The following is a 21,302-nucleotide window of genomic DNA, read 5'->3' on the forward strand; positions in this document are numbered from 1 at the left end:
GTGAATGGTGCCCAGTTGTAATACCGCACACAACCTGAGGACAGGGGTGGTGCTGTTTTTGATTAAAAGCAAATATATTTTGCTTAATCCTGGATTATATCCATTCTCTTGTGGATTATCCACAGGTTTGTTGCAGATTTTCAGAAAATGTATTCTATTTGAAGATTTTGTTGCGGATAATCTGCAGTAAAATTCATAGATGAGAGACGGCAATCGTATAATATAAAGAAAGGATTGATATCTTATTTGTGGGTCGTGGTAACGTGTCCCTGGTGAGGACCCAACGTGTTTCGCTGCTCAGAGAGATCTGATGAAGCTGTTGCTGAGTAACAATACCCGTCGGGCTCTCACCAGGGGCTCATGTTACCACCACTCTATCCAGATAGATAACAAACAGCTTAGTGAGAGCGACTCGTCCCCTTATAGACAGATGAACAAATCCTTTATCCCACTAGGATGCAGCATTCTTATATAGAAGCAGGTTAGGAACCATAGAACCTCATGTAGTAAGATTCATTCTATTACATTACACAAGACTAGCCCCTCCCACACAGCAGGCTGGTCACATGACCATGACATCATCAGAGCTTCTCTAACCCACTAGAATAAAGCATCCACCTTCCTACTTGTCTGCTGTGGAGGAGACACAGCAGGGTGAGAAGGTATGAAGGAGGGGAGAAATGTTATTTACATGGGACTGCATGCTGGGGGGGTAAAGGGATGAGGGGAGATGTTATGTACATAGGCCTCTACCTTATAGGAAGCAGAAGGGAGGGGCACGTGATGTTATTTACATGGGGCTGCAGAGAGAGGATATGTTATTTACATAGGACTGTATGTTGGAAGAGGATAAAGGGAGGGGAATGATGTAATTTACATGGGGCTGTATGTTGCAGGGGAGTGATTATCTACATGGGGCTGTATTATGGGAGGAGGCTGCAGGGAGGGGGTGATGTTCTTTACATGGGGCTGTATATTGCATGGGAGGGGTTATTTACATGGGACTGTATATTGCATGGTAGGGGTTATTTACATGGGACTGTATATTGCAGGGGAGGGGTAATTTACATGGGGCTGTATATTGCATGGGAGGGGTTATTTACATGGGACTGTATATTGCAGGGGAGGAGTTATTTACATGGGGCTGTTTATTACAGGGGAAGGGTTATTTACATGGGGCTGTATGTTGCAGGGGAGGGGTTATTTACATGGGACTGTATGTTGGAGGTGGCTAAAGATAAGTGGGTGATGTTATTTACATGGGACTGTATGTTGAAGGAGCTGATGGGAAAAAAGTGATATTTACATGGGACTGTATGTTGGAGGGGCTGATGGGAAGAGAGTGATATTTACATGGGACTATTTTGGAGGGGCTGATGGGAAGAGAGTGATATTTACATGGGACTGTATTTTGGAGGGGCTGATGGGAAGAGAGTGATATTTACATGGGACTGTATTTTGGAGGGGCTGATGGGAAGAGAGTGATATTTACATGGGACTGTGTGTTAGAGAAGGCTTAAGAAAGTGTAATGTTATATACATGAAATTCTATGTCTGAGGGGCTGAAGGGAGGGTGTGATGTTATTTACAGGGTACTGCATGCAGGGGGAGATGGGAGGGTAGAAATATTTACATGGGGCTTTTTGTTAGAGGGACTGATGGGATTGAAAGTGATGTTTACATGGGACTGTATGTTGGGGGGGGGGGGGAGCGGGGGCTGAAGAGAAGGGAGTGATATTTATCTGGGACCACATGGTGGAGGAGGCTAAAGGGAGGCTGTGATGTTATTTCCATGATACTTTATGTTGGAGGGAGCTGAAGGGAGGTAAGTGATGTTATTCCCATTGGACTGTATGTTAGAGGGTCTGATTAGAAGGGAGTGGAGTTGTTTAAAGGGGTTATCCAGCGCTACAAAAACATGGCCACTTTTCCCCCCACTACTGTTGTCTCCAGTTCAGGTGCGGTTTGCAATTAAGCTCCATTTACTTCAATGGAACTGAGTTTCCAAACCCCACCCAAACTAGAGACAACAGTAGTGGGGGGAAAGTGGCCATGTTTTTGTAGCGCTGGATAACCCCTCTAAATTGGACTGCATGTTGGAGGGTCTGGGGGGAGGTGATGTTATTTACATGGGACTCCATGTTGGAGGGTGCTAAAGGGAAGGGGGTGATGATATTTATTTATTTTATGTTAGAGGGGCTGAAGTAAGGGAAGTGATGTTATTTACATGGAATTGTATGTTGGGGGCTGAAGGTGAGTGATATAATTTACATGGGACTTCATGTTCGCAGGGGCTGAGGATGAAAAGTAATATAATTTACATGGGACTGCATATTAGTGGGGGTGATGGAGGGGATTTATGTTATTTACATGGGACTCATCCATCCATTGAAAGCCTCATCCACCATCTGCCTCCCCTTGGCTTCTGGGCTTGTTTCCTTTGTGAGGGCCTGGATTTTGATCCATCAAGGACTCTTTGTCCCATTGACTTGTGGGCATTGACTTGTGGGCAATCTTAAAAGTGTACTTGGAGTCCGTTTTTACATTTGTATTCTTACCTTTTTTAAGGTCCGCTTTCACGGGCCAATTATCTACCCAATCCAGCAGCTGTCGCCCCATATATTAGGGCCAGCAATAAGGCCACAAACAAGCAAATGCTCACTCGTCAGCTGATCGCTCACTTTAAACATGGCAGAAAACAATATGCTGTCGTCTGAGATGTGAACTGATCTGGGGATTGTCCAACTCTGGCTACACGAATATGGTTGGCGATTTAGGAGATCAGTGCTCATTTACAGCTCAGCTCGGGCTATTTAATATGGCCATTACATGCCTCAGCAAGTGCCTTCACCTCTTCCTTCTCTGGGCTGACACCCAAGATGTGAGTGGTTGCTGTAGTTGCACTTCACTCTGTAGGATCATCAAATTTGTTTGCAAATTCTATTCACTCAGTGATTTATGTAATGACACCATTGTCTTATTATCAATATTGCAGAACAGATGTTAGTATACATTAAAATAAAAACAATCCAGAAAGTGGACAAAAGGTTCCAATTATTCAATAAGATTCACAAACCCAATCTCTGGATTTTAGGACTGGCTGCTTTATAATGGCATACCAACGCATTTCCCCCACTACGTGGGTTCATCAGGGGACAAAAAATACTAGGGAGGCCAAGTGACTCCCCATGGGTCAGCAGTCAATACTATTAACCACTGACACTATGTCCACACACATACAGTCCTCACTGTACATTAGGAAGAGGGCACCTGGAAATAAGACATCCAGGTCGTACTTGCAAAACATCAACTCTGAGGGAGGAGCGAAATTTGTTCCTTAAAGGGGTTATCCAGCGCTACAAAAATATGGCCACTTTCCCCCTACTGTTGTCTCCAATTTGGTTGGGGTTTTGAAACTCAGTTCCATTGAAGTAAATGGAGCTTAATTGCAAACCACACCTGACCTGGAGACAACAGTAGGGGGAAAAGTGGCCATGTTTTTGTAGCGCTGGATAACCCCTTTAAGAATGGAGGTCAGATGGCGACCAAAGTCACCACAGACTACTTTAAAGTGACATTTTAGACAATTGCTTGGTGATACATGAAAAATGTGATGTGGAGATGTGCGCTGGACTGCCATCTAAAGTTCAGCAAGAATGAGCATCACTGAACTGGATTTCCAACAGACCCCATTGTAGTCAATGAAATTTGTTGGGTTCCATTATTATCTGTTCTTCTGTTTCTATGAAGGTACAGGAGAACCTACTGAATGCCATATATATGAACCTAGCTATAACAATGCAGATGTGAACAGACCCTTAAAATAGTTATACTGTGTGTCCCCTGGGCCTCCATATAGGTATAATGTCCCTTTCTATGTCGCCATATAGGTATACTGTCCCCTGTGCCTCTCCATATAGTTATAATATTTCCCTCTGTGCCCCCTATAAAGTTATATTTCTTGCTGTACCCCCATATAGTTATAATGTTCCCTGCAGTGCCCCCCATATAGTTATGTTTCCTGCTGTATCCCCATATAGTTATAATGTCCACTGTGGTGCCACCATATAGTTATTACTAGGGATGAGGGAATTTACAGTACTAGCAAATTTAGGCACTTCGCTAGGCTCTGCGGTCAGCTTGCCAGCCGGCTGCTTTTGAAGTCTGTGCTAATCTCAGGGTGTCTGGAAAAGCTGGATCCAGTCCTGGAAAGCTTTCCCAGTTTTCCAGGACTGGATCAAGCTTTTCCAAGCACCCAGAGAGGAGTGGCATGGAGTTTAAAGGCACCTGGCTGACTAGCCGACTGCCGGGCCTAGCGAAGTGCTTAAATTCGCAAGTACTGTAAATTTGTTTATTCCTAGTTATAAAAATTATAGGATGAAAGAAGTAACATGCTCTACCTCCCTTGCTCCACTGCTGGCGCCGGTATCCCGCAGCTCCCGTCCCCCAATCCAGGCCGCTTCTCTGTCTGAGTGGGGACCTAGGAGAAGACGTGTTAGACCCGCTCAGCCAGTTGATGGCCAAGGCAGGACCCTGCTACGTCCGCTGACTGGCTAAGCAGTCCTGGCACATCACATCCCAGGTCCCCACCCAGACCCAGAAGCGGGCAGGACCTGGGGGGCTGGAGCTTCGGGATACCGGCATCAGCACTGGAGTGAGGGAAGCGAGACAATGTTACTACTTTTATCCTCCCCAGCACTCTGCCAAAAATTCCCCCAGCCTGGAGTTCTCCGTTAAGCGAGGTAAAGCTTACCAGCAGCAGGGAGAAGGAAGTGTAGCGCCGGCGTCAGCACTAGAGATGAGCGAACCTGCCGGATTTCTGGTTCGTACGAACCAGAAATCTCGGCATCTGACTCCCGCTGTCTGCCGGCTCCGTGCAGCAGGTGGATACAGCCTAAGGAGCGCCTGGAAAACTGGGATACAACCTATCCACCCGCTGCACCGAGCCGGCAGACAGCGGGAGTCAGATGCCGAGATTTCTGGTTCGTACGAACCAGAAATCCGTCAGGTTCGCTCATCTCTAGTGCTGACGCCGGCGCTGCACCTGACTCACTGGTCAGAAATGGGTTGAGTGATAGGAAGAGGTAACAATAGCTTTCCCTTCACCTCCAGATATAATTTAATACACAAACTTGACACTTGACATTTTATGTAAAGTAGTTGGCCCACTAACAGCATTTGGATAGGTGATAAATGTACGATTACTGGGGTCCCAAACCATGGATCTCCATTGATCAAGACAATGGCAGCCCCAGGCAGATTTGAACATGGAATTTGTTTGGGATTCATGTAAAAAGTGTAGTGTGAAGGCATCTAAGTGATTACAATGATGTGTTACCTATGTTATTACAGAGCGCACTGCTGCTTACTGATAGAACTGAAAAATCGACAGATGAGTAGGAACTATAGACAAGACCAGGACAGCGTCGCTGAGATGCAGAGGGATTTGAAAGGAAGTATCTTTAATGACCAGCAGAGGGCGCTCCAGAGGTCAACTGAGAACAGGGAAAATGCTAAAGAACTTCTGAAGCAGTATGTAAAGGATTACCATTTCGTTCTTCACACATATGATCTATAATGTATGAATGAACACAAGGATTGGGCAGTGGAAATCCAACATGCCTGATCCTTCTCTCCTACTGGTATATATCTTGTTGTCCTTACATTTGTCCCTAGGATAGAGGAGCACAAACATGCTGCTGACATGGAGAGGCGAGCCACCTGCCGAGAAGGTGAAGAGATTCAGAGGCAGGCCAGGCTGTATGAGGTGGAAATGAATAAATTAAGTCATCTGAAAAATGAAGAGAAAAGAGAATTAATGAAATCTCATCTGGTGAGTGGGGAGAAATGTGTAGTGTCATGTAAGAAGGTCAGGATAACAAACTGCACATCTGTATTGGCCCCTCCGTGCCCTCATTTAGTGGGTAGGCCAGATTCTGTGTAATCCCCCTTATAGTATATGGCCCTCCTCTGTGTGACCACCTAATAGATGCCCCTGTCTGTTCAGTCTCCCATAAAGCTGGCCTCATGTGCATCCCATATAGACGAGGGGCCCTCCTCTGTGTAGTCCACTATAGTAGTTGACCCCGCTCTGTGCATTGCCTATAGTATATGCTCTCCTCTATGTTGTCCCCCTTATAGATGGCCCCCCTCTATGTAGTCCCCCTTATAGGGCCATCTATAAAGGGGACAACACAGTTGGAGCTCTGCTTTTAGAGCAGAGCAGTGATTGGTAACCTAGACAATGAGCTGTAAATAATAAGAGGGAAAGAGCAGCATATCAGGAGAAGGGGACAAGTTTGCTAAATGATTGTATTTACAAAAATATTTCACTTGATGAGTCCTACAAGTATAACTGTATTAACTGAGATGTGAGAACTTCTTTAAAGGGAAACTATAAGCAGGTTAGAAGCATCTCACTATAGCGCATGGGGAGCTGAGGATGAAGGGGAAGTTTCTTACCTTGATCCTCAGCACCGTTTCCACAATATTAGTAATTTAATCCTAATGCAAGTATGTGATGTTTTGGTGCACAGGGGGTGGGTAGTCCTTCCCCAGTGCATCAAAACTACATATTTCCATAGGGATTAAATTACTAATATTGTGGAAATGATGCTGAGGATCAAGGGAAGAAACTTCCCTTCATCCTCAGCTCCCCATGCGCTATAGGGACATATCAGCAGGTTACATGTTTCTCTTTAATGTAATGTCATCTCAGAAGAGAGTATTGTATCAATTAGTATGGAAGAAAAGAAACCAATCTACTTTACTTTATGTCCTCTGTCACTATTCATAGGCACATATTGCCGACAGAGACCTCCTTCGAGTTATTGAGAAGAAGATGGAAGAAGATGATGATGACCTGATAAAAGACTATGTTGTTGCAAAACAAAAAATGGCAATTCTTAGAAGGGAAAAAGAAGAGGAGTTATATAGGTGAGGACAATAATAAAGTAAGAAACTAAGCTTTTCTATAGTGAACAGCGAGAAACCTGTATAGATGGGCGACTTTCAGTCAGTAATGATATAGGAGAATCTAGCAGTATAACAATGTCCGCCATTGTGCCGGGTTATCCACATACTGCAGCTGCTGGTAAAGGAAAGATTTCTGAGAACATCACAGTTCAGAAATTCTGGGGCTTCCATTCTATATGTGTGTTCTGTGTGTATTCGAAAATATAACATAGAATTTGTTATCTTCACGTGAACTAGAAAAGCAATGGACTGCAGTGATAAAATGACCGAACTGCTGGCAGAACAGATGAAGCAGAAGTTTAATGATGAGGAAGAACGTCTGACTAAAGCTCTGGAGGAAATAGAAGCAAAGCTCAAAAAAGAAAGTATGGATAAAGAGGAGAAGAGAAAAGCAGATGTGCAGGGAATTACAGATCATAGAATGGCCATGGTGAGTACAGGAGCCTGGTGTACTTTATTCTAATAGGGAACATGTTGGTGGTTGTGACTCTTTTAGGCCATGTTCACATTTTAAAACACCGTCCGTTCTGTGACCCAGCCAGGTCACAGAACGGCCGATATTACTGAATATCATCCCGGCCGGTACTGCAGTACCGACCGGATGATCTTTATTTCTGGTGAATTTGGATGCGGGTGCACCCGTGTGCGCCCACATCCAAATTCACCGCTGCACACAATAGAGCATGCGTTCATTGTGTGAACTGACATGTTCTGTGCGGCCACTATATAATGAATAGAGGCCTCAGAAAACTGACATGTCAGTGTTTCGTGCGGCCGGAAGGAATCCCGGACGGAGTGTATACTATGTGTATACACTTCGGCCGGGATTCCATTCTAATTCATTCGCATAGTCCATCAGACCATAATGTGAAGCATCCTGGGAAGGGTTTTCTTTATGTAAGAGACAGGACTGAGTTTGGTGCTTTCGAACCTTTCTTTGATTCAAATGCAGCTCCTGTGTCCAGAAGACCATCCAGATCCCAAGGCTTCTTCAGGGTAGTAGTTCCATCTGACAAGGTCACTCTAGCAGGATATTGTAACTGAAATGTAACATAGAAATGGAGAATATGCTACCGAATGCCTTGTATTTAGGAAAGACTTCAACAGAGTAGAATGCAAAAATAAGCACCTTGTAGCCATTCAGCAGAATGGTATTGCAAGAACCGAAATTTTTTTCCCCATTGTCATTGTAATCCAAAAGCTTGGTGCGGTCTTGGTGGGTTGGTAGAACATTGTTGATCCTTACTGGTTTAAGATCTACACGGTGGGTTAGTTTCACTTTGCAAAAGCGGGTTATTGCCAGAACCTCAAGTAGATTATGATCATTTAGGTTTTGCAGCTGGTGGAGTTTAATATTCCTTGAGAGGCCAAAAGGACAGAGGTTATTTCTCCAGATCTTCAATCCTCACCTTCAACTAGGGCATTATCATTCAGCAAGGTTTGTGGGTGAGAGAGAACGCCTGCTCCATCATCCTCCAGTCTGCTCACCCTGAACACTTAGGTTTTGTAGCTGTTCATATAAATTATGTTTGGGTCTGTACTTTTATTAGAGGAAGAGGAAAGAAGAAGAAGAAACGGATGGAAGATTGCAAGGATTGCAGGATCGTCGTGATACAAGAGAAGCTGATGACTTCTTTTTCGCACAGCAAAGGGATCAAAGGAAGAGAGCCCAGGATGAATGTAAAAACGTGCAAGCAATTCAGATCCAGCAGATGGTAAGAGCACCCAGCAGACGTGCCCTCAGAGATAGATATGTGAAAACCCATGGGCGTAAGATATGTCTGTAATTTTAGCGGGATTTGCTGATAATCTAAAGCAGTGCTTCTCAAACTATTTCTACTGGAGCCTCATCCAACAGACCAAGGCAATGCCTGGGCCTCACCAGACTGACCAAGAGGGTGCCTGGGCCTCACTGTCTGCGGTGAAAGTCTATTTAAAAGCTGAAAATAATGCTAGGGATACCTTTCACCTATCTTCCAAGCTCTATATATTAATAAAACAAGTACAAAATGAATTAGTAATGTTGCTAAAATGGAGATTTTGAAGGACTTTGCAGATCATAGTCACTTTTGTGAAAACTGGCTCCCCAGCTGGGCCTCACCAACAACTAGCGGCCGCCTCACTGGTGAGGCCCGCCTCACAGTTTGAGAAGCACTGATCTAAAGGGATTGGTGGCTGTGAGATCCATTCATGACTTGAAAGTGGTCTACTTGTTTTTTGCAGGACCAAGTTTTAGTGCTATCCTTTATTTTACCATAAAATGCAATATAAAAACAAAAAAAAAAAGGAAAACATAATTTAGCAGCTTTTGTTTTTACGCTGTTTATAGTAGTAACTTTGCTTTTTATCCATTTTCTAGACTTTTTTATTTTTCAGTTTGCCGAGCTGTGTAAGGACTTGTGTCAGGAATCGAGCTGCGTGCCCGGTTCCTGTCTCTGCCGAGGCGTGCGGCTCAGCTGGGAGGAATGCCGACGGCGTCCTTCACAACAGGCAGGACCGGTTGCTAGGGGCGCGCCAATGGCGTCCCTAGCATCCGCCCTGCACTTCCAGGTCTTGGGCCGCGCTCAGAGATGTCACCACGCTTCTGCTTGTGAGCGGGACTCGTTGCTGGGGGCCCAACGATCGCGTCCCCAGCAACCAGCCTGCTATGTTTACCTTTTATTTTGTATGTAGCCGCGGCCGGGGCTTCACCACCTATCAGGTGGCATCAGGTGTACCCTTGATGGTGACTGACAGCTGACCTAGCCAGTTAGCTGTCAGCACCTAGGTTCCTGTTCACTATAAATCCCAGCCCTGGTCTTATTCCATTGCCTATGATATCCCTTGTGCCTTGACCTAGCGTTCTCCTGTTTGTTATTGTGACTTTGACCTTTGGATTTCGTACCCTGACTTTGCTTCCTGGATTCTGATTTTGTACCTCGCTGCCCATGTGTTACTGACCCCCTACTCTGACCATTCTCTATTGTGTTTGTTTGTCCTGTCTTGTTTTGTGTTGCACTTATTTCAGTGTAAGGATTGTCGACCAGTTGTCCGCAGTAATCTTTAGTACTGTTTGGGGCAAGTAGGTAGGGTCAGCTGGGGCGGGTGCCAGTCTAGGGCTGCACTCGTCTGTTGTCTTCCCAGTTCCCTACCTGACATTATCACAGGCCATGGAATAAGATTTATAGTGAACAGGAACTTAGGTGCTGACAGCTAACTGGCTAGGTCAGCTGTCAGTCACCATCAAGGGTACACCTGATGCCGATAAACTGGGGGTGGTGAAGCCCCTGTCGTGGCTACATACAAAAGAAAAGGTAAACATAGCAGGCTGGTTGCCGGGGACGCGATCGGCGGGCCCGCAGCAACGAGTCCCGCTCACAAGCAGAAGCGTGGTGATGTCTCTGAGCTGGAAGTGCAGGGCGGCTGCTCGGGACGCCCTCGGCGCGCCCCTAGCAAACGCTCTTGCCTGTTGTGAAGGACGCTGTCGGCATTTCTCCCAGCTGAGCCGCGCGCCCAGTTTCTGTCTCTGCTGAGGTGCACGATTCCTGACAGCTTGTTTTTTGTCGGGTAAGCTGTAGTTTTTATTGGTATAATTTTGGGAAGATGAGGCTTATAGATCACAAGGTGAGCTAAAACTGGCAATTCTGGGATTAGATATTTTTCATTTACACAGTCTACTGTGCCTTTTTTGTAACCTGGAGCAGTTAGTTAGAAATAATGTCCAGAGTTACTATGCTAAATCCTCTAGCCACTCACCTGTATGCACACAAACACACGTATTATTTTCTTTGTCTTCCCTTGTTCCACTTATATAGAGGAGCTGCACATGACCATATAACGGAGGCAACACCTCTGCCCTTGGCGGCTCTACTGAACTGAATGTAGATTAGTATAATGTTATAAGAGATAATATGGCTGTTAGGTTCAGTAGAATCACTCGGAGGTTTAGGTCTTGTGGGTGTAATACAGAAACTAAAATGTGGTTATATTGTGCTGTGTCTTTATTCTGTATACAGAGTGTAGTAGAGAGGTACTTCTGTAATGAGACAGACAACTTGCCCCCTGGGGGGCATCATCCTCTGGCTATAGCGGTCATTTCTTTCCATGGATGGAAGACATCATGTACAGCTTGGGAGAAAATATTTAGAAATATATTATTCTGTTAAAATTTACATTGTTATATTTAGTGTATATTTGAGCTGTTTATATAAACTGTGTTTGGTATATACTTTTATTAGAGGAAGAAGAAAGAAGACGATGTTAAGGAACAAAGATTGCAGGGATTGCAGGATCGGTATGATACAAGAGAGGCCGACGACTTTTTTTTTGCAAAACAAAGGGAACAAAAGAAGAAAGCCCAGGATGAATGTAGAAACATTCAAGCAATTCAGATCCAGCAGATGGTAAGAGCACCCAGCAGACGTGCCCTCAGAGCCTCAAGCAGTGGCGTAACCACCATTGTAGCAGCCATAGCTGTCGCTATGGGGCCCACCACATCAGGGGGGCCATCCCTGCAATACATTGGGCCTCCTGATTTGTCATCCCAATACCAAAGGATGGTAGGATAATAGGGGAGATGTCTATTTTTGGGAACACTATGTATGGGGAGGGGGGGGGGATATGAGGTGTAATGCCTACCATGGGGAACACTAGGAGAGATGCCTACCATGGGGGCACTATCTACTTGGGGGGGAGGGGGGTTTGAGGGAAGATACCTAACATATGCTATCTACTGGGTGGAGGGCTAACAAACGGTGATTACCCACAATAGGATGGGGGCGTCCTATCAAAAGTTTGCTACGGGGCTCAGCCCTTTGTAGTTACGCCCCTGGCCTCTAGCCATCCATGGGCGTAAGACTTATGTCTGTAATTTAAGTGGAAAGTGCTGGTAATATGATGCGGATGGGTTTGGTGTCTGGGCACAATAGATTTTCTTAGCCAATCCAGTTGGTTTTAATCCCCAGAAACATACAGTAGCTGAATCTGTATATTAATGTAAAAATGGGGTGTAAAAGCTCACTTCTGTCTTGTCTATGGGCACCTTTAGTTGAGATGGGGCTCTCTACTCCAAGAATGGGAAGGTTAGTGCTTTACCAAGTATTAGATTTTGACATGTTACAGAAACGTGTCAAACGTTTGGTCGATTGCAGGGATCTAAATATCCAGACCCCAATCTCTGTCCACAAGCAATGAACTGTAATAGTAAAAATTAACTGTTTTGCTTTCCTCGAGTCTGAAGGTAGCACAAATATACCTTTGCTGCCTGAGGATGATGAGGAAAGTGAACATTTGTTTTAACTGTAATTTTGCTTTTGAGCCCGAAGTGCTGCCTGAGAACGATAAGGAAAGCAAGTGTACCACGTTATATTATATCCTCCTTGGTATGCCTATCCCCTATACTGGAAAGCTCTACACTGAGGTTCTGAGTACTCCTATCTTGTAAGCAATATTGCCACCCAGTGTTCTTTTCTGGCATTGCATCTCCTTAACAATACAGGCAGAGGTAAAGGTTGCATGCTAAATGGATGAGCCAAGAGGTATCTACCCCTGGTTTGCAACACCATGAGGTACAGGTGCATAAAGATGGGTTAAAGGGGTATTTCCATTTAGGCTTGTTATGCTCTATCCATAGTTCAGCATTTTGAAGCTTTAGGCGGCCACACAGAGAAATAATGCAATGCCACCCACCAATCTCCTTTGGACACATTCTAAATCTAATAAAAATTGATTTACCACAAAAGTACTGTAATACGGCTGAAAGACCAAGATCCGCCCACAGTTATACTGAATAAAACAAAGTTTAGTCTAGTCACAACAGCCGGGGCCATGTTAAACAAAACTTATATATTAGTTTTTCTTTCATTCTACATGCTACAATATCCTTTTTATTTTCTTAGGCTGAGAAGAAGGCAATGGCACAAGCACAAAGAGCAGCGGACATAGAGTATGACAAGCAGAAGAATGAAGAAATGTGCCAGGAATATGCCAAACATGTGATTGATTCAGATCGAAAAGCAGCGCAGAAGGGCAATGGAGGAAAATGTGGTTATTGGTCGCATAACTAATTTTTTTTTTTTTAATTTAGTTGACATTGGCCAGTTTTACACTAAGGCCCGTTCACACTACAGAATCCTGCCTTCAATGTGTTTGAATTGGAGGGCTTATGTCCCTTTGCTCTCAGCTAAAAGAATTGGCATGTTTTTTTTTTTGAGCGGAGAGGAGTGCAAGCCCTCCCATTCAAACAATGAATGTGCAGGCAAATGGGATGGGAATAATGGTATGCTAAACTGAGGATCTTACCGCAAAAAAAAACAAAAGGAATAAATTCAAAGGCTACTACTGCTATCAACTATTCGCTACTAAAAGGCACCCATACACGTACACTAGCGTCATCCAGCCAACAGCTCACTCTCCTGATTCCTCCAAACACAAATGTTCAGCTAGGCCAAGCCTTCATGTGTTCTGAATGGAGACAGGAGGGGTAAGCTGCTGCCCAGGCTATCTGGGGTTGTTTATTTCTCCAAGAACAAGAAGGTCAGGCAGTTAAAATCCGACATGCCTGATCCTTCTCTCTGGGGGGTCAGGAGGCCATCCTATAGAATAGACAGTACGTCAGTCCTACTAAAACTTGACAACTTTTTTATAATGTGTAAGAAGCTTACTGTGGTTCATTCTGCCTTTTAACTGGAAAGTGACATTAAAAACTTGAAACAATTTAGTAGAAGTAGTATACACTTTGCAGAAAGGTCAAGTCCTAATTTGAAAGAAATTCTCATGTCTGTAACCATAGTCAACATAAAACAATCAAAAACAAACCTACAGCCCAACAGTAGAGATGAGCGAACCTTGAGCATGCTCGAGTCCACCCGAACCCGAACGTTCAGCATTTGATTAGCGGTGGCTGCTGAAGTTGGATAAAGCTCTAAGGTTGTCTGGAAAACATGGATACAGCCAATGACTATATCCATGTTTTCCACATAGTCTTAGGGCTTTATCCAACTTCAGCAGCCACCGCTAATCAAATGCCGAACGTTCGGGTTCGGATGGACTCGAGCATGCTCCAGGTTCGCTCATCTCTACCAAACAGTAAGCACAAGACTATACATAATCAAATCTCAATTTTGAAACAGAAACTTTAGGATTGATTGAACACCCCCCTCTTATTCGTGTTCTTCAGACCTTGCTCTTCAATCTACTTAGCAGTAATTTTGTGATGACATTGTTCTTTAAAATTAGAAGTCGTGGTCTTGCATTTATCTAGAATCTTTTGTAACTAGAGATGAACGAACCGGGTTCGGGTTCGAGTCGTTCCGAACCCGAATGATCGGCATTTGATTAGCTGGGGCTGCTGAACTTGGATAAAGCTCTAAGGTTGTCTGGAAAACATGGATACAGCCAATGACTATATCCATGATTTCCACATAGCCTTAGGGCTTTATCCAACTTCAGCAGCCACCGCTAATCAAATGCAGAACGTTCGTTTTTCGGATGGACTCCAGCATGCTCCAGGTTCGCTCATCTCTATTTGTTACACCTTCTAATCTTTCCCTAGTGTCACATGAATTAATTCAACCTTTTAATGAACACATTGGGGGAGATTTATCAAACATGGTGTACAGTGAAACTGGCTCAGTTGCCCCTAGCAACCAATCAGATTCCACCTTTCATTACTCACAGATTCTTTGCAAAATGAAAGGTGGAATCTGATTGGTTGCTAGGGGCGACTGAGCCAGTTTGACTTTGCACCATGTTTGATAAATCTCCCCCCATAGTTTTCTTTGGATGATTAGACAGATGATTAGAAAAGGTGCATGACTAGATGTGAATTTATGTTGGATTTAACTTTATGATGTTTTGCTGCCACTAAGGACTTTATATGCTTGACACTTGTGTGTATTGCTTGTGTGCCATCACTTATGTAAAACTTCTCTCAATAAAAGTGTGCAAAAGCAAACAAAGACAATGTGGCACTCACTTTTTTTTTTAAATATATTTTTATTCAGATTTTACACACAAACTTCCCTAAAAAGGAAGAATAAACGTAAACAAAAAAAAAACAACAAAAAAAACCATACACAAAGAACAAAGGAAGCAATGGGGATAACAATATCTCTCAAAATACAGGCCTACAACCTGAGGCAGGAATAACAGTGTAAGATAAACCGCATAGTACAACAATAATTAAATGGGTCGTGAGGTTTTCAAGGTGTTACTCCCCGGTCAAGAGCTACTGCGGTCGACGATGGGACTCGTAAGCGTCCCAGAGTGCCCGCCACGTCTTGCTGACAGTACCATTCAGTATATCTAAAAGGATACATTATGTTGTGTATGTCCTGAGTACTGTAATGGGTTTCCAAGAAGGATCGCCAACGTTGGAGAAACTTCTTGACCCCTGAGTGTTTGTGTCTCTCTGCGTAAACTCTGTCTATACCAAATAACCGTTTTAACTGAGAAACTACCATGGGAACCTCCGGGGCCTTGTTCGACAGCCACTCCTGAAAGAGACATCGGAGCGCTACATGTATGACTATGTGGACTATGCCTGGGACCTTCACTGACCCCTCTTCCTCTGGGGGCCTTAGTTGATGGAAGAGAAAGGCCTGGGGGGGAGAATGGTATCTCTATCCTCCAGTGCGTGTGGATATAGTTATGTCTCGCCAATATGTTTGGGTATGCGGGCAAATCAATACCCCATGCCACAAGTTAGTAAGGGGTAAGTCACATTTTGGGCAGGCCGTGAGTCTGTCAGGGAATTGCGGAGAGGGGAGTATATTAAAACCATAAAGCGCATTATGCGCCAACTTAAAGTAAGTCTCTCTCCAGCGTTCATTTATGATATACTTTCTAACTATGCCACCCCTGTAAGATGTGTTCCTGGATTTGTGGATCTGATGTCCATTTAGCCCATATTGGAAACAAAGCTGTCCTATCTATTTTCAGGAAGGAGTTTCTAAGGGCATTGTACAACTCTGAAATAGAGGTCTTTCTAGGAGCAGATCCCATTATACCGTCTAAAGTGTGCTCCTGAGCCTCCTCCCCCAGATTCTGCAGTCGTTTGGAACAAAAGGCATGCACCTGTTTAACATATAGAAAATGGGATTGAGGAATATGGAATTTTGTCATAATCTCTGACGGGGTGAACCACTTTTTGCTCTCGGGATTCATTATGTGTCCCGCTAGGGTGACTCCCCTGGTCATCCATGTCGAGGCCCAGTCAGGGGTTCTTCCCCATGGGGATTCAGGATGTCCAAACAGAGGCATCCTTTTGGACAACAGGAAAGGGAGTCGAAATATTTTTCGTGCCTCCCTCCATGCCATTACCGTATCTTTTAAGATGATAAAACTCTTGATCTGAGTTGGCATACGAGAGTGGGCGGTGTGCAGGAGTGCCACCGGGTTCCAGGGACACAGCAGGGCGGATTCTAGGGGAAAGTTTGAATGATAAGAGGAGCCATGCAGCCAGTCGATAACATGACGAAGCAAACAAACTACATTATATCCCCTAATATTTGGGAAATTGAGCCCCCCATCTGGTTTGCACAGTGCCAACTTTTGGAAGGCGATCCTTGGTCGTTTACCTGCCCATATAAATTTAGAAAATGTCTGGCGGAGACTATTTATGTCAGCGTGTTTTAGCAGTAGAGGGAGAGTTTGGAGTGGGTACAGTAACCGTGCAAAACTGACCATTTTTACCAGGTGGCATCTACCCATAAAGGTGATCGGCAATTGCGCCCATTTTCGTAGTTCTGTCCGTATTTTATCTAATAGTGGGGGGTAGTTTAAGGAGTACAGAGAGTCAGGTGTCTTCCCTACCTTGATACCTAGGTATGTAATATAAGACCTGGCGACCTGTATAAAAGACGGTCTGGCCTCACGTGTCCAGGGGGGGGGGGGGGGAGAGGGGCCCAGGGGGAGAAGCTCACTCTTTGCGAAGTTTATTTTGTAACCTGACAGTTTACCGTATTCAGTCAGAAAGGATAATAGGTTGGGCAGGCTATTTTGGGGATTATTTAAGAAAATCAGTAAATCGTCAGCGTAGAGGGTCGTTTTCACTAATCTATTCCCTACTTTAATACCCTCGAATATATCCGAGGATTCCAAATATTTTGCTAGGGGTTCGATGGCCAGGTCGAACAATAATGGAGAAAGCGGGCAACCCTGCCGGGTGCCCCTTCCCACCGGGATTGGAGCTGAGAGAAGCCCCGGGGTATGGACCCTCGCCATTGGGTCAGTATACAGGCCCCCTAAGAATGTCCGAAAGTGGCCCCCCACTGAAAACTTTTCCATCACCGCCCACAGCCAGTCCCAACGGACATTATCAAATGCTTTCTCTGCGTCTAAGGACAACAGAGCTGGATTGTCGTCTGGCTGTGGGCGGTGGCGGATCCTATCCAGAACCACCAGTACTTTTCTAATATTGGTAACCGCCGACCTGTTCCTGATGAATCCCACCTGCGCATCTCCCACCAGGTCAGGCATGTAGTTTGCCAGTCTATCCGCCAGAATTTTAGTCAGCAGTTTGATATCTTGGTTTATCAGTGATATCGGACGGTATGACCCGGGATCAGTGGGGTCTTTACCTGGCTTTGGGAGGACTTTTATATATGCCATTTTTGCACCTGCCGGGATAGTGCCAGTGGAGAACATGGAATTGAAATGGTTGGTAAGGCTAGGGGCAATTTGGTCCACTAGGGTTTTAAAAAATTCCCCCGTAAACCCATCAGGTCCGGGGGCCTTGCCATTAGAAGTAGATTTGATAGCCCTGCGAACCTCCTCCTCTGTAATTTCCGAGTTGAGGATCTCTTGCTGTTCCTCGGAAAGGGAGGGGAGTGAGAGGTCCGCCAGGAAGTTAGATAGGGAACCCGTCTCCCGGGGGGGTCGTGAGTATAATGATGTGTAATAGTCTCCCAGAATTTTGTTAATCTGAGTCGGGGTGGCGTGTAAGGCCCCCTGCTGGTCTCTCAGTGCCAAGACATGTGCCGGAGGGTGTCTACCCCTGGCTAATCTAGCCAACAGTTTACCCGCTTTATTGCCATGGCGAAAAAATTCCACCTCGCATTGGGAGCGATACACCCCATCCCGCCTCTCTAGCCAGAGTTCATAGTCGTCCCTAGCCGCCTGCCAGGCTTCTCTGGAGGAATCTGACGGATCTCCCAAAAAGGTTGTGTAAGCACATCTGAGGCGATCACTCGCCTGTTTGTAGTGAGAGGCGGTTTTTTTCTTCATTGAGGTAATATGGGCTATCAATTTGCCTCTAAGGACGACTTTTCCGGTTTCCCAAAATAATTGTGGAGTGGATTTGTGTTCCGCATTGTAATAATCAAATTCTGTCCACCACCCCCTCAGGAGCTCCTTGAATGTCTCGTCATCTGTCATAAAGGAGGGAAACCTCCAGATATAGTCAACCCCCATTGGGCAGGACGGGTACAGATTAAGTATGACTGGAGAGTGATCAGTAATGACAAGGTCTCCGTGTTTCACCGACTCTACCCTACGACTGAGTATCTGGCTGGATAGTAGGTAGTCTATTCTGGACCAGGATTGTTGGGGGTGGGAGAAGTGGGTGTAGTCCCTCTCGGCTGGGTGAGTGAGGCGCCAGACGTCCTCCAGACCCGTTTGTTCCAGGAAGCCCGGTAGCACTCTATCCCTAGAGCGAGGCTGCACACTCTCTCGTGAGGGCCCCTTCCTATCTTCTCTCGGGTCAAGAACTGTATTAAAATCTCCTCCCACTATTTTCCTGTGAGTGACATCTGCGTTAATCATGTCGGCCAATCCCGCAAAAAAACTCTTGTTTTCTCCATTCGGGGCATAAATGTTAAAGAAACTATATTGGTCCCCCTGGTGATCTATAATTAAGTGCGATACCCTGCCCTCTGCATCATGTGTGTGAGACATCAGCTGAAACTGGAAAGATTTATGAATCAATGTGATCACACCTGCTTTACCATTTACCGATGGAGAACCAAATATACTACCCACCCAAAATCTTTTCATTCTATCCATGTCCTCTGCGGAGAGGTGGGTTTCCTGCATCAGTACTATGTCGGGGTGGTACCGCTTTAAGAAGCGGAGAAGCTGCACTCGTTTGTTAGGTGACTTCAACCCCTTGACGTTCCATGTCACGCAGCGTACCATGATGGTTCAGGACAAAGATAGAATGCAAAGATAAGTTGCAGTAAAAAAACGACCAGAGAGAGAATCATCCTGCCTCCGTCTATGTGGCGGACCCAGGATAGACTCAGAGCATGGTTGGATTTCCCCCGCACCCCCCCCCCCAGGAAAGCAAGAGGAGCATGTGTCCCCAAAGCTACATCCTGCGGTCCTTGAGAACAAAGCCTGAAACACAGAAAAACAATAACATATCATAACAAAAAAACATTTTGTCAACTCATGAGGGAGCCTGATGTTTAGAGGCTGTTCCTCCATCTTTGAGTGTGAGACTTCGCTTTTTTCAGCCATGTCACGGGGTCCCGTAGGGGCACCATCACATGGGGAAAGGTAGCTAAATGCCCTAGGGAGCAAACCAGAAGCAGTTCCGCAACTGTAGGAGGGAAAAATAGAGTAAAGGTATGACAGTAGTAATCTGGCTATGTGCCAGCAAAGTTACTTGCTCAATGTTCCTCAGACGGCGGGGGCTCACCCCCTTCAACTACGAGCTGTGTCCGGAGAAGGAGACCTGGAGAGGCGTCTGTTGCGTCTGGCACGTCTCGGGCGTCTGCGCTGCTCCTTAGGCGAGGACTGTCTCCGGCGAGATACAGGGACTTGAGTGTCTCCGCTCTGTGACCGCCGGCTTGGTGGCTGTGACTCCAAAGAAGACTCCTGTCTTCTGATGGCCTCCTCCGCTGACTTAGGTGATTTGTGAGTAGATACCGTGCCGTCAGCATGAAATATGCGGAGGGTGGCTGGATACTGCAGTTGGAACTTCTTTTTAGCCTTGAACAATGCTGTGCACACATCGCTGAAAGCCCTGCGTCGTCTTGTGACTTCAGCAGAGAAGTCCTCAAATATCATGAGGCGCATGCCCTTTATCTCCAAAGGCTGTGTTCTCTTCCGGTAGGCTCGCAGGATGGCAGTTTTATCATTAAAATCCAACAGGCGAAAAATAACTGGGCGGGGTCTCACATTCACAGTAGCTCGTGCATTCTCACGAATATTGGGGGGCGGACCCAGTCGGTGCACCCGTTCAATTCTGCATGCATGCGGTAGTCCTAGCGCCCTCGGCATGTCACGTTCACAAAACGGTTGTAAATCAGCTGTGCCCACTTTTTCCGAGATCCCTATGATGCGCAGATTGTTTCTCCTGGAACGATTTTCCAAATCGTCTATTTTATCCTCCATGACCCCAGTGTCATCATACCATTGGCGCAAACGGGAGCGGAGAAAGTCATTTTCATCTTCTAGGGCAGAAACGCGGGGTTCTACTGCTGCAAGTCTATTAGAATGGTCAGTAACCTCTTTGCGTATCTGGGATAGAGAGGTCTTGAAAGCATCCTCAATTATTCTCTGCATGTCAGGGATTATGTGCTGTGTAACTGCAGCTGCCAGAAGCTTATAATCAACCAGAGGGGAATGTCCTTCCAGTAAGTGTGTTGATGGTTGAACACACGTCATGTTCCTTAGCATGAACTGGGAGCTGGGGCTGAGACCCTGATAGTGCCATGGTACCCTGTAGTGGGTTCTGGGGCATATGGTCAGCTCTTGCTGCTAGGGCTGATTGCTGGCATGGGACCCCCTGTGCTACAGGAGCAGATTGCGGTACTCCCACCGGTGGGTAATGAGGCTGATTACCGTCATTGAGGTCTACTGCAGCCGCGCTGACTCCCTCTTGCTGTGGGTCCTGGCTGGCATCCGGCACCTTCTCTCCCCTTATCTCATCAGGAGAATGTGCCTGTCCCGCGGGTGCCTGCTGTGAAGATTGCCGCTGCTCAGAGTCTGCCTCCGTCCTGTGCTCAGGTGCCGGCTGGGAGCCGTGTATAACAGCGCCTTCCTCCTCCGGCGCCATGTTGGGTCCCCCTGCCGTCACGAGGCCCGACAGCTGCGGCTGCTTCTGGGTGCTACGGAGCAAGTAACGCTCCATCCGATCGTCACCCCTGAAGATCTCCTGCTTCCGTGTCTCCCCAGGCTGGTCTGTCGCCGCTGATGGCAGTTATGCAAGGTATGGTGCCGCTTTAGACCGGGAGCTCCGCTGCCGTGCTGCTTCACATGGCTGCGCCGGAACCGGAAGTCGTGGCACTCACTTTAACGATACTACCTAATTTGGATTATGTCTGTATATATAAGAAAAGTGGCACACATCAGGATTCAGATTTATAAGGTTTATAAAATGGTCACACTCAGCTAGTGCTCTT

At 45.8% G+C, this 21,302-nt stretch overlaps 1 protein-coding gene across 1 annotated transcript; it reads left to right on the plus strand.

Annotated features, from left to right (window-relative positions):
* Positions 1 to 577: 577 nt before the first annotated feature.
* LOC138802003 (cilia- and flagella- associated protein 210-like) lies at positions 578 to 13,851 on the plus strand. Its single transcript, XM_069985120.1, has 8 exons — positions 578 to 662; positions 5,353 to 5,532; positions 5,677 to 5,833; positions 6,797 to 6,936; positions 7,213 to 7,405; positions 8,526 to 8,690; positions 11,193 to 11,357; positions 12,852 to 13,851. Exons 2-8 carry the CDS (start codon positions 5,393 to 5,395, stop codon positions 13,017 to 13,019), a joined length of 1,128 nt encoding a protein of 375 aa, XP_069841221.1. The 5' UTR covers positions 578 to 662; positions 5,353 to 5,392; the 3' UTR covers positions 13,020 to 13,851.
* Positions 13,852 to 21,302: the final 7,451 nt, after the last annotated feature.

Source organism: Dendropsophus ebraccatus, chromosome 9 (assembly GCF_027789765.1).
Source record: "Dendropsophus ebraccatus isolate aDenEbr1 chromosome 9, aDenEbr1.pat, whole genome shotgun sequence".
NCBI lineage: Eukaryota > Metazoa > Chordata > Amphibia > Anura > Hylidae > Dendropsophus > Dendropsophus ebraccatus.

Excerpts from the sequence above, each read along its gene's own strand:
- LOC138802003 (XM_069985120.1), top strand. The coding sequence starts at position 5,393 with ATGAGTAGGAACTATAGACAAGACCAGGACAGCGTCGCTGAGATGCAG. Across the intron at positions 5,834-6,796 it reads AATTAATGAAATCTCATCTG|GCACATATTGCCGACAGAGA; the intron begins GTGAGTGGGGAG and ends CACTATTCATAG. Across the intron at positions 11,358-12,851 it reads CAATTCAGATCCAGCAGATG|GCTGAGAAGAAGGCAATGGC; the intron begins GTAAGAGCACCC and ends TTATTTTCTTAG.